The sequence below is a fragment of the Doryrhamphus excisus genome, chromosome 11, assembly GCF_030265055.1.
Source record: "Doryrhamphus excisus isolate RoL2022-K1 chromosome 11, RoL_Dexc_1.0, whole genome shotgun sequence".
NCBI lineage: Eukaryota > Metazoa > Chordata > Actinopteri > Syngnathiformes > Syngnathidae > Doryrhamphus > Doryrhamphus excisus.
Genome location: NC_080476.1, coordinates 10,409,087 through 10,425,861, shown reverse-complemented (window position 1 = coordinate 10,425,861; position 16,775 = coordinate 10,409,087). Strand labels below are relative to the sequence as shown.

General features: G+C 41.6%; 1 protein-coding gene and 1 long non-coding RNA gene across 6 annotated transcripts in view; one reads left to right on the top strand and one right to left on the bottom strand.

The window, feature by feature from the left end:
- The window catches only part of LOC131137973 (uncharacterized), a 58,049-nt gene that overhangs the window by 21,809 nt on the left and 19,465 nt on the right, over positions 1–16,775 (bottom strand). For all 3 annotated transcript variants that reach the window (XR_009132012.1, XR_009132011.1, XR_009132010.1), the window contains exon 4: positions 10,687–10,793. This is a non-coding gene — a long non-coding RNA (uncharacterized LOC131137973). The remainder of the gene's footprint in view (positions 1–10,686; positions 10,794–16,775) is intronic.
- Positions 12,427–16,775, top strand: part of mark4a (MAP/microtubule affinity-regulating kinase 4a) — a 31,120-nt gene continuing 26,771 nt past the window's right edge. For 2 of the 3 annotated variants that reach the window (XM_058086477.1, XM_058086478.1), the window contains exon 1: positions 12,427–13,137. In XM_058086477.1, the coding sequence (XP_057942460.1) occupies positions 13,084–13,137 (54 nt within the window). In that variant the 5' untranslated portion in view covers positions 12,427–13,083. The remainder of the gene's footprint in view (positions 13,138–16,775) is intronic. The other variant, XM_058086479.1, reaches the window with a different exon arrangement.

Here is a 16,775-nt window from a genome sequence, read left to right as displayed (position 1 = left end):
TTTTAATTTTAATTTTAATTTTAATTTTAATTTTAATTTTAATTTTAATTTTAATTTTAATTTTAATTTTAATTTTAATTTTAATTTTAATTCATTTTCTACCGCTTATCCTTACAAGGGTTAATTTTCATTTTCATTTTAATTTAATCAACTCTATTTTTATTTCTTTTTCTCTACTGTAAAGCGTATTTGAGTACTCTGAAAAGCGCCATACAAATAAAATGTATTATTATTATTATTATTATTATTATTTATTTTAAAACTATTTTAAATATGAACGTTTTGATCAGTTTGGAAATTTTGTTGTCCTTGGAAATGTTTTTGTCTCAAGGTAAGTCCGCCCCTGCTTGTGGTTTTTCCGCTGATGGTCCCGGAGAATGATTGTTAATTCAAAACCTCAAGTTAAAATCACCCCCTTCCTAATTGGCAAAAAAACAACAGAAATTGAACACCTTGTTATTGAACAGTCTGCTCCTCACTTGAGGTGTTGTGGCCCCTGAACATGGGTGTGTCCGTCTACAGCTATTTTAGACAATACATGCCAAACAGACCAGGTTCTGACGCAAACTCAACGCTGCCACAACATAAACACCCGCACACTTGTTTCTTACTTGTTTATGTTAAGGATACGCCAGCTTTGTTCCGTATTCCGAGATCTTGAAATGTGGGCTCCACCATGACTACGACATGACGCTCTGCCTCTTTATAACAAGAAGGGTCATGCATCCCCGAGGCCAACAACGGGATGTTTTTCGATAAACAAAGACTTCCTGTTGTCCACTGAGGTGCCAACGGATGCTTTTATTGGAGCCAAGTTTACGTTTTGCACCGGGGGGAATTTCCTTTTGGCTGTTCTGAGTGAAGGTGCAGCAAGTGGGAGAGTTTTGTCACGTGGGCCTCACAACACAGCCAGGTTTTCTGCACTCTCATCTCGTGTCTCGCACGTGCTGTCGTACAGTCGTCCCTCATTTATCATCGTTAACTCGTTCCAGACCAGACTCTGATACGTGTACTTTGGCTGAGTTTGAATATTGAATAACAATTGAATATTAGACTTTTTCATTCATTCATTCATTCATTTTCTACCGCTTATCCTCACAAGCGTCACGGGGGGTGCTGGAGCCTATCCCAGCTGTCTTTAGACGAGAGGCGGGGTACACCCTGGACTGGCCACCAGTGTGAATGGTTGTTTGTCTATATGTGCCCTGTGATTGGCTGGCCACCAGTCCAGCTGGGATAAGCTCCAGCACCCCCTTGACCCTCGTGAGGAAAAGCGTGAAAATTAATGAATGAATGAATATTTTCATACAGCATAGAAAACCTGTTTATGACTTTATTGGAGCCCTCCAGACATTAAATAACACCCCTATAGTCACCTTTACACTCCTATTATTATTATTATTGTTTAGACCACATTAATTAACTGTATTGCACAGGGTATGGGATCAAAACAAAACACCGACATTTTGCAGTTCTATTATAGACGAGAAGTGTAATATCTAATAATATATCTCATTAATAATGGCGCTAACTAGTTAGGCTCCAATTCATCCATTCTAAACTAAAGAAAAGCTTTTCAAATGGGGAAGATGGAGGAAGTAAGAACCCAGTAATTTACCACTTCCACATGGAATGGGAGGAGAACTTGACTCCATGCAATGTGAATGTTTGCGATATTCAACCAGCAATGAAAGCAAGGGATGACTGCATTAACGTCATTTTTGCTGCTGCTGTGTTTCTAGTTATGTCAAAATCGATATCAAGACAGGAAGAAGGGTGGCAGGGCAACAGGAAATGAACTTTCCGTAGCTAACAAAATGCATTTAAATGTAAATAACTGATGTAGATTCAAAATGATGTTTACATGAGTCAGCCAATCCAAGGGAAATCCAATGAAAAAATAATTGAATATTTCTTTCATAGTTTAGTTCCTATCACTAAACACTTGTTTTTATTTGAACAAGTTCTGTGGATCCAAAGTACGGAACGGGACAAACATTCAGTTGGAATGTTAGCTTTGGCAATGTGACTTCTCAGTCACATGTTTCTTGAAAATCATTATCAGACATCCTTTCATATATCAAGATAATGGCATCGGCTGGACGGCTGTTTTTCAGGCATCCCGTGTGGGGAATACCATCTCATACTGAGAAAGGCAAGTAGGAATGAGGCCCAAACTCTTGGAGGTTTCTCTCGATCAACCTTTTGAAGGAGGAAGAGTCCACAGTATCACAATGCAATCCCTGGGAAGTACTCCCCGACTTCCTCTCATTAACACGGCTCTGCAATGGAAAATCCATCTGGCTGGAGTTGCTGTTTGTTTTGGGAAGCAAGCAGTGCCTTGTCTTTGTTCACACTGTCGTGCACTTTCATCGTTCCTCACTGTCATCGTTCAAGTACTTCATGAGAGGTTGTTCACGTCTCATTCTTTCGAATGGGAATGGGATTTGGTTCATCTGATGGGTTCTCGATCCTGCCTGATCGCAAAACGTAACGCAGATCATATCGGCAAAGTAGAGGAAGTTTTGAAGTCAAATAACCGATGTTACCTTTTGTAAATATCGCCGTCAACAGGGGCGTCACATAGCTGGAGCCTATCCCAGCTGTCTTCAGTCGAGAGACGGTGTACACCCTGGACTGGTCGCCAACCCAATCACAGGGCAGATATAGACAAACAACCATTCACACTCACATTCATACCTATGGACAATTTGGAGTCACCAATTAACCTAGCATGTTTTTGGAATGTGGGAGGAAACCGGAGTACCCGGAGAAAACCCACGCATGCACGGGGAGAACATGCAAACTCCACACAGAGATGGCCGAGGGTGGAATTGAACCCTGGGCTCCTAGCTGTGAGTCTGTGCGCTAACCACTCGGTCGCCGTGCAGCCCCCCAAAAAATTAATCATTAATCATAACCTAGCATTTTTTTGGAATGTGGGAGGAAACCGGAGTACCCGGAGAAAACCCACGCATGCACGGGGAGAACATGCAAACTCGACACAGAGATGGCCGAGGGTGGAATCGAACTCGGGTCTCCTAGCTATGAGGCTTGCACGCTAACCTGGACAGTGACACACAATTATATAATAATCATTATTATATTATTAATTAGCCTATTATTATTACTATCATCATTATTCTTCTTCTGATTAATACTACTACTACTTCTAGTAGTAGTAGTACCAGTATCGGCTTGCTTATTAGCCTGCTTTTGCCCTATTATATAAAATTTGTTTTATTTTAATTTTTTTTGTAAAAAAAAAAACAATTCAATAAAAAATATCAAATTATTTAGGGGGGTTTAAGAACATTTTTAAGGGGGACTGAAGCCCTCCTAAAATAGGCCTAATGACGCCACTGGCCTTCTGTTTTGTTTCTGTTTTGGCGATAGTTATGAGGCCAAACATAACATAATTGACAAATTATTGAGGCACCCAATGAATTATTAAAGTTTTCATTCAATAAATGCCTGATACAGTGTGTTTAATGCGACTAGTTAAACAGTAGCCTACAAGAAAAATCATTCATTGCTGTCCTCTACTCTACTCCTACTCCTGGAAATTAAAACCACTCAAGTTGTCCTCTTCAAGTGTCGGAAAACCCGAACCATTTGTAACACAAGTTTTAGTTTTTTTTTATTTTACTTGTTAAAAAAAAATAAGTTTGCCATGCCTTCCCCTTTAAATTTGTGCAGAATTAAAATTATACATAGCATATGTGAAGAATATTTTGAATTAATTTTTAAAATGCAAGGATAAAGTGGGCTCCGGAGACACGGGTTGCATACCCCTGTGTTAACCCATGCAGAAAAATTGCATAACCCGCATAAACACCTCGTTCTGACATGAACCATGAGGCAAAGAATGAATAGCGAGAACCCTTCCGTCTAGTCCCATGTCTAGAACACACCAGTCAGTCAGGATGGCTGCCCACTTGAACCAAAACAATGGTGCACTTTGTCACCGCTGGTGGGATATCCTGATTTATGTTATCTGAGGGTCTCCATCAAGTGGAACTTTATTTAGCCACGAGGAGAGTCCACGGTCCAAGCTCGTCGTGCCCACACGTTTCAAGATTAGCGTGAGCAGACACGCCGGACATTAAATCACCGCTTTCAGTGCAGGAAGTTCACCTTTGTTGAAACTGGAGGTGCAAAATCTAAAATAAACTCCTGATAATAACAAATTAGTCTCTTTTAGAATTTATAACCAACATTTTTGATACGTTCATACATTAGCGCTAGCTATGAATATTACGCTGCAGGAGCCAAGCTGGCTTGATGCCACTGAGACTGTAAACATCCCAACCTGTGGGGTTATTTGTTTTCCTCTGTGTAAACTATTTTGACATCTGTATAATGGCGAGAGCAAAACAGGGTGAGGCGTTTGTTGCATGTGCTCGTCTGTATTTATGTCAGCACATCCCATTGCCTCCCAGACCTGGCTGGACGACAACAGGCTTCCCATACCGATCAACCAGTGATACAGCCATCAATTAAGAAAAAAAAAAAACCTATGATCTCCTGCCAGGGATGACCATAAAAGAATCCTCAAATGGGGTTTTTTTCTGGTCACCTTTTATAAGGAATGTTGCATGGGGTCTGAGGTCCTTTGGTCAGCTCTTTGGTCTTTCCCATGATCTTTTAAAAATACTTCCATTAATATATTATTATTAGAGAATAGATGAATGGTTAGACTTTTTGATTCATTCATTCATTTTCTACCGGTTATCCTCACAAGGGTCACGGGGAGGGTGCTGGAGCCTATCCCAGCTGTCTTCAGGCGAGAGGCGGGGTACACCCTGGACTGGCCACCAGCCAGCATGCAACATGCTAATCACTAATACACCATGCAGTGGATTGTAACTGTAATGAGTAATAAAATTATTTTACATTTTCAAAAAAATTAATAAAAATATGTAAACTAATAGAAATCAAAATACATCTAAATTAATATTTTAAGTAATTTAAAAAAATATTATATATATATTATGTCAGTGTTTTTTGTACATGTATTTTTTGGCAATATTTATTCATTCATTCATTTTCTACTGCTTATCCTCACAAGGGTTGTAGGGGGGTTGTTGGAGCCTATCCCAGCTGTCTTCCGGCAAGAGGCGGGTACACCCCGGACTGGTCGCCAGCCAATCACAGGGCACATATAGACAAACAACCATTCACACTCACATTCATACCTATGGACAATTTGGAGTCGCCAATTAACCTAGCATGTTTTTGGAATGTGGGAGGAAACCGGAGTACCCGGAGAAAACCCACGCATGCACGAGGAGAACACATGCGCTGACCACACGACCGCCGTGCAGCCCCAAAGTTGGTTAGACTATTTAATCATGGTTTTCAAATTAATTAACCCTCATTAATCACCATTTCCAACTGTCTGAAATATTTTATTTTTACTACATTTTAATAAAAGAAAGAAAGATAACGGCGACACGGCGGTCGAGTGGTTAGCGCGCAGACCTCACAGCCAGGAGACAAGGGTTCAATTCCACCCTCGGCCATCTCTGTGTGGAGTTTGCATGTTCTCCTCGTGCATGCGTGGGTTTTCTCCGGGTACTCCGGTTTCCTCCCAAAAACATGCTAGGTTAATTGGCGACTCCTAATTGTCCATAGGTATGAATGTGAGTGTGAATGGTTGTTTGTCTATATGTGCCCTGTGATTGGCTGGCCACCAGTCCAGGGTGTACCCCGCCTCTCGCCCAAAGACAGCTGGGATAGGCTCCAGCACCCCCGCGACCCTCATGAGGAAAAGCGGTAGAAAATAAATGAATGAATGAAAGATGAATAGGATTCTAATTTGTATGTGTTACTTTCAAAGATGCCACATCGTCACATTTAAGTTGAATTCACATTTTGAGGGAATTTTCTGGGATTTGCGAGCATTAAGCCCCTTTCATGTCAAACTATCCACAAATCTATTCTCTATACCCATGCATTTGCTGACAATGAGGGTATTTGTGGGAGCAAGAAAGCAGCTATGGTATGAAGTAGCCTCTCCCCCCGCTTCGCTTTGCTTTGCTCAACAGTTCATAATCTGGCAGAAAATTGTCTGTTGCAACTGTTTATCATAAATGTATTGGCTCGGGACATTGGGCTTGGAGGGAAACTACTTTGCATGAGCTTGAAGCCAAACAATGGTCGCACTTGTGAAATATAGCAACAGGCAGCTCACCTTTGGCTCCTTGTGCCTTCTTGCAGGGTTATTTACGTAAGCAGGTTATGTGCTTTACCCTATCAGGAAGAGGCGTTGCAGGAAACCCAAAACTGTGGGAGGATTTAGAGTAAACGGACTCCTAAAGAGGGCTCGTCTAGTCTGAAGAAGGTGACAAGAAGGGTAAATACAAAACGGTGACCTATGCACTAAAATCCAGTCTGTTGCTTTGGCTTTGCATATTTCCTACATAGCTGATCTGCAGCATAACCTGTGCCATTGTGTGTTCAATTCCACTCTATGTTCTGTGGCCTCATTTAACCTTGAAACAGAGGTGCTGCACTGGTGATGCTAGGCTAACCGCTAACACTTGCACATGCTGTACATCCACATAACCCAAAGAACGTCAGCTAAAAGCCAGTCAAGTGTTGTGCCCGTCTCAACTAAGTCTCTAGTCTAGAGTCCAAGTCTCGAGTAAAGATGTGACTTAAGCCTCAAGTCATGAAAAAAAAAACAAGTCAAGTCAAATCCAAAGTCATTGACTTTAAATTTTGCACTGTTTTAGTATGTCGGGCCGAAACTGTGCAGGGTTTTTTTTCAGCCGGTCACTACATCATGTGACTTGAATCATCAACACTTCAACTCATCAATTAAAATCACCTGCTAGCACCGGTTTGACACCTCTGATACAAGGCATTCAGAAGACGCGTTCAAAGACACAGTGAATGAGATGTACAATACTACACTGGCCGTTTGACTTGATTGCCAAAACAATAGGCTTTTATTGCAGGTTTGAATGATTTCTAACACAGGCTACTGTTGTCACGTAAAGCTAGAAAATGCACTGCCCAAAATCACTTCCTGTCCATCCCTCACTCAGTTGGGATGGATGGATGGATGGATGGATGGATGGATGGTAGTTAATGTCCAGAGGGTTCGGTTAATGTTAAAAATCGGATATTGACCTACATTGGATTGGTTTTAGCATCTTGAATGCATATCATATGAAAGCATATCCTTTACATCAGGGGTCTCAAACTCAATTTACCTGGGGGCCACTGGAGCTAGGGTCTGGGCAAGGCTGGGCCGCATCAGGTTTTCCAAAAAAAAGAAAACGCATTTATGAAAAACAGAAAAATATACAAACTTTTTCAGTGCTTTGGTTCCGATTTTCAACAATAAAAGCTCTGATAAAACATTCCACTGTTCTCAAATATCTTAATTTTTATTTTTCTGCACAAAATAAGATGAAAAATAAATAAACAAATCAAGAATAAAGAAAATCAATCAATCAGTAATAAATAAATAAATAAATATAATAATAATAAAACGGCAAATAATAAAAACTTAAGAAACCACATATAGTTGGTGGGTTGACAAATTATTTCTTCAGATTAAAATGAACAAAGCATTATTAGAGCCCTGTAGACATGACAAAACACGACTATAGTCACATTTATACTTTTCTTTTATTTACAACATATTGCGCAACTGCAGGGTCTTGAGACACATGCTAACTCGCAAACTAGAGAGCTAGCGACCTAAACGGTAGTCTTCAAGTTATTTCCTTTAAACTTAAATAGCCAAAAACGTACCACTTCCACACGAATAGGGAGGATAACTATTAACAGTTATTTAACCTTTAACATGAACATTAATCAAATGTAATAATTTTTTCTGGGTACATGATACCATACAGCATCCATATCAAACTTGCGCGGGCCACACTAACATTAAACTTTCATATCAAGGCGGGGGCCTCAAACTAGTGTCCTGTGGGCCACATTTGGCCCGCGGGCCGCGTGTTTGAGACCCCTGCATTATAATGTGTGCATTCAAGTTATAATGTGTGCATCCAACTTGCGCGGGCCCCACTAACATTAAACTTTCATATCAAGGCGGGGGCCACAATATTCTTCTTCGAGCCTCACTGGCTCCAAACAATCCCAATCCTCCTAGCATCAACAACACAAACTCCATCACCCCTCCCTGAACCCCTATCCATCTTTCATCAGGAAAGCATTTAGGCTAGAGCCTAATGACCACATCCTCTCTGCCCTCCTGCTGACGGTGCACCACAGACCTGCCCTCGATTGAACAATCGGTCCCCATGACCCTTTATCACAAGAACTTATTCATCTTTTTTTTTCCCCGACTTGTCGGTGCAATCTGCATGACCTTCACATCATGGGTTCTCCTGTTTGTTGCACAAAAGTTCTGGAAGTGTTTTGTATAAGGAGAGCCATGGAGGCATCACCTGTAAAGACAAAGCAAGCGTCTTTGGGCGGTTGGAAGCTCAGTGCTGACATCTATGGGTTAAATGCGAAAGAGTACAGCACTGTACAAGCGTGAATCAGCATTCGATATTGGACTGGTACTGGCCTGTGACTTGTTGGTTATGAGCCCACACACAAAAAAATAGCAAAAATTTTAAATATAGAGCAAAAATAATCATTTGTAACACACAATTTGGCTATAAAATGTATTTTTTCCCCTTATTAGACAAGGGGCTAATGGTATTATTTTGTTACTATTGCTACATTGTCCTGAGATAGGCTCCAGCACCCCCCGCGACCCTCGTGAGGAAAAAGCGGTAGAAAATGAATGAATGAATGCTACATTGTCTTATATTGTTGTATTTAGATACCATACAAACAAGTCTGCTGATGAAAATATTTTTGTTTAGCTTATATTTTTTAAATCATGATCAACAAATTAAAGGCAAATCATCAACAATCTTGAAAGTTTCAATTAAAATTTACCGGTATCGGAGATACTCACCCTGTATTGATACCAAAATTGGCAGTATCACCCACACCTACCATAAAGTACCACAAAATTTAGCAAATTCTCTAAGATCCTTGTGACCAACTACCAGAAACATCTGACCAAGGCATGGCCAAATACTTATTCTATTCAAACACAAATGTATTTATAATGTTCTGTCATATCATATCAATATCATATCTTTCTAATCAGTAGGGGATCAAATACTTATTTCCCCCTCCACAGTCCGTGTCCCAAGACTTTTGGGGTTTGGTGGCATACTGGCATCCTGATAAGCTTAACTCATTGCTAGCATCTAGTGGCGATTTACAAGCATTACATGACTTAGGCAGAGATATTCCCCAGCCTTTACAGTACATTTTGGAAGACTGAACACATACATTATGACACTAATGAGTGTGTGAATGAGATTTCCAAAGGTGTTTTTGAATGTCTATACTATAAAATTGTCTGTAAAAATGGCAAAATGAAAGAAAATACAAATATAAAGCATTCAAAAGATGTGACATGATGTGCAATAAAGTATATGTGACTCGGGGGCCCCGGGAAATGGCGTGTGTGGTGTCAGCTAGCTAGAGTTGACTGTTAGCCGAGTGCTAGCAGCAGGTTAGCGGTGTAGAGAGTGGCCGACAGCAGCTCCTGTGGGAATGTTCACTGCATGTGTTCTCTGCTTGTGAACAAAGCCAATCACAATCTCTCCTAATCACAGACAGTAGTAGTAGTAGAGTAGTATTCCATACTGGCCTCTAGGTGTCAGTAATGCTACATTGATGACACAACAGCCACTAGGAAGTACGCTGTCAAGGCTAAAGTGTTATTATTTATGTCTAAGATGGCTTCATTCATTAATTCATTTTCTACTGATTATCCTCACAAGGGTCGCGGGGGGGGGTTGCTGGAGCCTATCCCAGCTGTCTTCGGGCGAGAGGCGGGGTACACCCTGGACTGGTCGCCAGCCAATCATTCACACTCACATTCATACCTATGGACAATTTGGAGTCGCTAATTAACCTAGCATGTTTTTTGGAATGTAGGAAGAAACTGAGGAGGAAACGGGAGAAAACCCATGCATGCAACATGCGGAATTGAACCCTGGTCTTCTCGCTGAGAGGTCTGTGCGCTAACAACTCGACCGCCGTGCATCTAAGATGACTTATTTTGCATTATTATTTCAACTACGGGCGGCACGGCGGTCGAGTGGTTAGCGCGCAGACCTCACAGCTAGGAGACCAGGGTTCAATTCCACCCTCGGCCATCTCTGTGTGGAGTTTGCATGTTCTCCCCGTGCATGCGTGGGTTTTCTCCGGGTACTCCGGTTTCCTCCCACATTCCAAAAACATGCTAGGTTAATTGGCGACTCCAAATTGTCCATAGGTATGAATGTGAGTGTGAATGGTTGTTTGTCTATATGTGAACCTGTGATTGGCTGGCGACCAGTCCAGGGTGTACCCCGCCTCTCGCCCGAAGACAGCTAGGATAGGCGCCAACACCCCCGCGAGCCCCTCGTGAGGAAAAAGCGGTAGAAAATGAATGAATGAATGTCAACTATGTTGGGTAATGCAAGTGTAAATGTTATTTGGCTACAGGGCTCTAATAATGGTAAAAACCGTATTGAGAAAGTCAAACAGGTTTTCTATGCTCTAACTACAAAAATATTTTATTCACTTATCGTCATTGGGTCCGGACCCAACTAATTTCAATAAATTACACAATAAAAATCTAACCTTTACAGCTCCGTCCGGTGCACTTGAGATCACGCTCAAACAACGCAGTAGGATCACAGTGTTCCCCCTCTAGCTTGACAAGCGTAGCCATATTGCTCCTCTCCATCCTGGATTTGAGATTAGAAAGACTCAGGATTAGTCCACAATGCGATCACTGCTCTGATGAGAAAGTTGGGAGGTAAACCAGGCATGGTTGGGAAAACACTGGATCATCAAGTCATCATGACTCAGACTACCGGTTTGATTTGTGGATGATTTGCGGACCCCCAGGGTTCGGGTTCGGGTTAGAATTAGGGGTTTAAGGTAAGGATTAGGTTTATCACTGCCTATTATTTCTATTCTCCTCCCCGATGTGTCTCTTCCGGGTGTGTTGTGTTCGTCCCAATGTTCGGTTGCCTGTTTTTGTCTATTCCGACCTTAATGATTCCGAGCCCGAACCTCCTCTTGGATTCCGACTCAGATTTAGAGTGAGAGCTCGATGTCTCTTGCGTTCCCACAGCTGACAATTTGACCTTTGACCTTAACCTTTACTTGAGAACACATGGACTATCTACACCTCCTCAGTAAAGTTACCCAAGTAAGAGTCGTCGTGGTCCTTGTCTCCTCCAGGCTGTCTCGCCTCTGTCGACATGACCTCCACAGTGTTTGTCTCCCAAGTCCGTTCAGTAGGAAAAGTAGAGTTCTGAAACCGTCCACTGTCTGTCTACTGTTGCTCCTACCCTTTTGTGGACTTCTACTATCATTGGTATCATCTATAATATCATATATTTGCTATATGTTGAGATTTGGAACATGTATTTATATATAACATGAAGTTATATTTAAAAAAAGCAGACCAGCGGTGCCACAGTAAATCATACGTCTATATAATAAATACATCTACGCCCAATTTCTTGGTTGTGTATTATGTTGCTTTACACTGATGTGGCGCATCTCGCCCCTGTAAAGGAATATTAGGATAGACAGCTCAAGCAGGAAGTGTAGGGACTTGCTTTTCAAAATAAAAGAGAAACATGAAGTGACATTTGGAGCCTATGTGCTTGAAAATGCTGAATTTGGGAGAAATAAAATACATAATAATAATTTGCTGGAATTATTGAATTATGTATTGAAATATGAATTACGTGAATTTTAATTATGAAATAAAAAAAAACATGCTAGGTTAATTGGCGATTCCAAATTGTCCATAGGTATGAATGTGAGTGTGAATGGTTGTTTGTCTATATGTGCCCTGTGATTGGCCGGCCACCAGTCCAGGGTGTACCCCGCCTCTCGCCCCCAAAGACAGCTGGGATAGGCTCCAGCATCTCCCGCGACCCTTGTGAGGAAAAGCGGTAGAAAATGAATGAATGAATGAAAAAAATAGCTAATAATAGGACATAACAGTATCATAATGTGATGTTGCGAGGGGTGACTGTATTAATAAATATTAATATTAATAATTTATTTGCCTAAAATATGTATGTTGTGTTTAATTCTGATTATAAATCACAAACAATCGCAAAATCATTGTATCGTAAAAAAAATTCAAGTTAAAAAGTATCAATATCGGCAAAACTGACCTTGTATCAGATTGATACCAAAATATGTAGTATCGCCCACGCCAACATTGTGGTAACGTTTCACCAATGTGTCTATCAGATAAATTACATCAAGGGCAAAGCCGCGTTACTGTTGAGCAAGGCCGACGTGCTCGTCTTTTGAAGCTTTTAAATCCAAATCCAAAACCGGAAGTCATGTCCGCGGTCGTTCCCTGCGAATTAACGCTGCTGCTGCGCAACACACAGACGGAGAATACCGATTTCTGACCACTTGGGCCTTTTTTTTTTCCTCCGCTGCAAACCTCGGCTGTGTTACCCGTCAGCTGCTGCAAAGCAGGGCGGGTTGCATCGGCGTCGATCGAGTAGAACAAAAACCGATATTTTTTTGGCTCGTATTGTGATCGGCAGGGGGGGATGACACGCACGCAGAGAACGCCGTGTTTGTTTAGTGCGGTGAAATGAGGCAGGGGGGGTGGACAGTCGCCACAGAGACGCTGGGCTCCGGCCAAACATCTCTGCATGTTAGCACCTCGTCCATGCGTCGGATTTGCATTGCGTTGCATTTAATGCATCATCTTCTGTAGTATTTTTGTTATTTTTTTTTTGCAAAGTGCACAGTGGATGGAAGATGCAGCTGCTTTGAGGACACCCCCCCCTTCCTCCCCCTCCTCCTCCTCCGTACATCCATCGCTGCCATGACAGGCAGGAGTCTGCTCTCTACCACGGCTGCTCGGCCGGCTGGAGAGGAGGCGGATTGATTCGGGACGGTGGGTCGGTCCTGCGGATGTTAAACCAGTGAATACCGCGCTCATCCAAACGCACCACCGCGATTGTCACTCAGGGAAAGAAAGCAAACATGTCCTCTCGATCTGCATTACCGTCTGGCAACGACAGGAGTACCGGAGACCATGTAAGTGCAGCTGCAGCCTGTCATCGTATGATCTGCTTCCCTCTTCGTCATTTTGGCATGCATTTTTTGGCGTTGGGGGGTAAGGGGGGGGCAGCTTTGCATGTACTGCTTTTGGTCTGTTTCATGACGCTGGGACTCACAACGAGATTGGATTTAGAGCTGCACAAAACTGCCTAACCTTGAGTGTCCGTGCAAGGGATGGAAAAAGCATCCCTCTCTGCATCCGATAAAAAGGGATATGCACAGAAAGTCTTATAAAAGAAGCCGTCACGTCTGATTAAGAAGGTTGGATGGACATTGTGATGTCACATTTACCCCCCCCCCCCCCCCCCCCCCCCCCTTGCTGCTAATGCTGCTGCTGCCTGTGTGCATGCATGCGTTCTTCACAAAATCGGATGGGTGGGACGGGTTGCTCAGGCCAAAACAAATGTATAGAGAATATCTGGGTTGTTCGTATGAAGCAAGGTGGTGGTGGTGGTGGGGGTGAGGGGGGGGGGGGGGGATTACTGCATGGAATGATGTGTGCAGTCTATTGCTGCGCAGCCTGCTTAGCGCCCAACCCCACAAGCCAAGTGGGTGTCAGACAGAGCCATACATTCACGCAAAGGGGCTTATTGTGGAAAGACAGGCCGATTGTCTTATACAGTATCTACATATTGGTGATGCCAATCATCTATGATTATATGCTGACTAAAAAAAAAATGGTTCTTTCGGCTCCCAAAAAACCTCCTGAGCCATGCACACACCCAAAAAAATCCTTTTTTTGGGGGTGTCCAAACTTTTTCTACAGAAAAATGAAAGGATGCAGGGTCCACACAACAACAACAACAAATGGTTAAGAAAATGTGCAAAATATAAAATGTCACTTTTCTGCAGAACTTTGTCAGAGAAAGCTCGAGCTGCTCAGTACACAACCCCCCCCCCCCCCCCACCCATATACTGCTTTATATCAAAGCCTCGTCTTCCTGGAGCTGCTGTGACGTAGTCTCCTATGATTACTGTAATGACCCGTGTATCGCTTGAAAGCCTCTCTCTCTCTCACTTCTGAAACCACTGGAATTATTTCCATATTTCAAGAGAAATCCTATTGCTACAGCTTCCATCTTATTTGGAAACATCTGGCAGACTGGATTAAAAAAAGCCCAACAGCTGTATATATAGGCTATATATACTTTACCCGTGTCTGCTTGAAACCCGACAATATGCCCCTCACAGTTATTAAACACGTTTTAAATTGACTTTTCCAGAATAAGAGGTGTCCAAAGTGCTACAACCAATCCAACAGAGGTCAACATATGCTAAGCTAGCTAAACAAAAATAGTGTAAAAAGTACTGTGTCAAAAATTTTAGCCAGTTGTCCCGGGACACCCCCCTGCGAAAATTGGGGATCTATTGTAGGGCCTGTTTTTTACTTTTCTGAAACGTATGTAGCTTTGCTAACTTTTCATTCTCACAAAAGTCCTTTAAATGATAATATCAGACTTTCTTGTTAAAGAATGCAATTGCAATAGCTTACTAATAGCTACAGCTAATGGCGGGGTACACCCTGGACTGGTGGCCAGCCAATCACAGGGCACATATAGACAAACAACCATTCACACTCACATTCATACCTATGGACAATTTGGAGTCGCTAATTAACCTAGCATGTTTTTGGAATGTGGGAGGAAACCGGAGTACATGCAAACTCCACACAGAGATGGTCAAGGGTGGAATTGAACCCGGTCTCCTAGCTGTGTGGTCTGCGCGCTAACCACACGACCGCCGTACAGCCCACTGATTTTTGTTTTTATGACACCCATATTTTATTACCAACATTAGACAGGATGTTTGCCGCTTTTAATTTGAAGGCAGGAAGTGTAATGTGTGTTTTAAAAATGTGTTTTGACTGTTGCTAAGTGCAAAGTTACATTAAAGCACAACTAAGCAACCTGAGTGCCATTAGCATGCTCTGCTAAACTGAGCTAACCCAGCTAGCTTACACCGGCTATTACTTTTTTTCACCCACTTCGCCAATGTTTCCGGTTGCGGGCCTCGACATGTTTAGTTCAGGAGCGGATTGGTTAGTGTTTGTGAGGACAGCGAGATTCCGCATTTTACAGTAGATTGCATTTTTATCGGCTAATTCCGCAATTGTGCTCACGCGGAAATAATAGTACGCTACTATTGTAATGCTCTGATCTGAATGACTGTAGAAACAAAAACAATCTCCACAGACAGTCCCATTATAACAGGGGTCTCAAACTCAATTTACTTGGGGGGCCACTGGAGCTAGGGTCTGGGTGAGACTGGGCCACATCAGGTTTTCCAAAAAAAAAAAAAAAACGCATTTATTAAAAACTGAAAAATATACTAACTTTTTCAGTGCTTTGGTTCCGATTTTCTGCAATAAAAGCTCTGATAAAACATTCCACTGTTCTCAAATATCTTAATTTTTATTTTTCTGCACAAAATAAGATGAAAAATAAATAAACAAATCAAAAAATAAAGAAAATCAATCAATCAGTAATAAATAAATATAATAATAATAATAAAATGGCAAATAATAAAAACTTAAGAAACCACATATAGTTGGTGGGTAGACAAATTATTTTTTTCAGATTAAAATTAACAAAGCATTATTAGAGCCCTGTAGACATGACAAAACACGACTATAGTCACATTTATACTCTTTTTATTTACAACATATTGCGCAACTGCAGGGTCTTGAGACACATGCTAACTCGCAAACTCAAGATCTAGCGACCTAAACGGTAGCCTCCAAGTTATTTCCTTTAAACTTAAAAAAGCCAAAAACTTACCACTTCCACACGGACAGGGAGGATAACTATTAACAGTTATTTAACCTTTAACGTGAACATTAATCAAACATAATAATTTTTTCTGGGTACATGATACCATACAGCATCCATATCAAACTTGCCCGGGCCGCACTAACATTTAACTTTCATATCAAGGCGGGGGCCGCAAACTAGTGTCCTGTGGGCCACATTTGGCCCGTGGGCCGCGTGTTTGAGACCCCTGTTTTATATATTTAAAGAAATTTTAGTTTTTGTGTTACTACCCCAACCTTCCATAAGTGGGTCAAAAATGACCCAGTCATGTTGTTTTCTTGAAATATCTTCGGAATGAAAACTTTTCATCATTTAATATTCCAGGTATTCCTCGAAAAACATGTTTTTGATATCATGCAATTCACATTTTTAACTTACCTTTTATATATTTGAAGAAATTTTAGTTTTCGTGTTTGAGACCCCTGCATTGTAAAGTGTTGGTAATCAGGTAATGTCAAATAAATGAATGTATAGGAAACACTGCATCAAGCTCGTTAGATATCTAATTATATTTTTTGCATTATGCTACTCATGTGTCTGACTGTAAACACTTCTTGCTGGGGCCCATCCCCATCTGTTTGTTAGTGGAGCTTTTAGCCTATAAGGGTGTTTAAGCCTGTGTGTATGTGTGTGTGTGTGTGTTTACAAGGCGCATGATTGATTATGAATTCCCATCCAGTCTTTCCATTAGATAATCTCCACAATAACGTGATGATGACAGATGCGGAAACGTTCTTGGCACACCTGACACAGGTGAGGCTTAGATGAATAAAGCACTGTGGAAAAAAGCCCCACGTTGCTTTG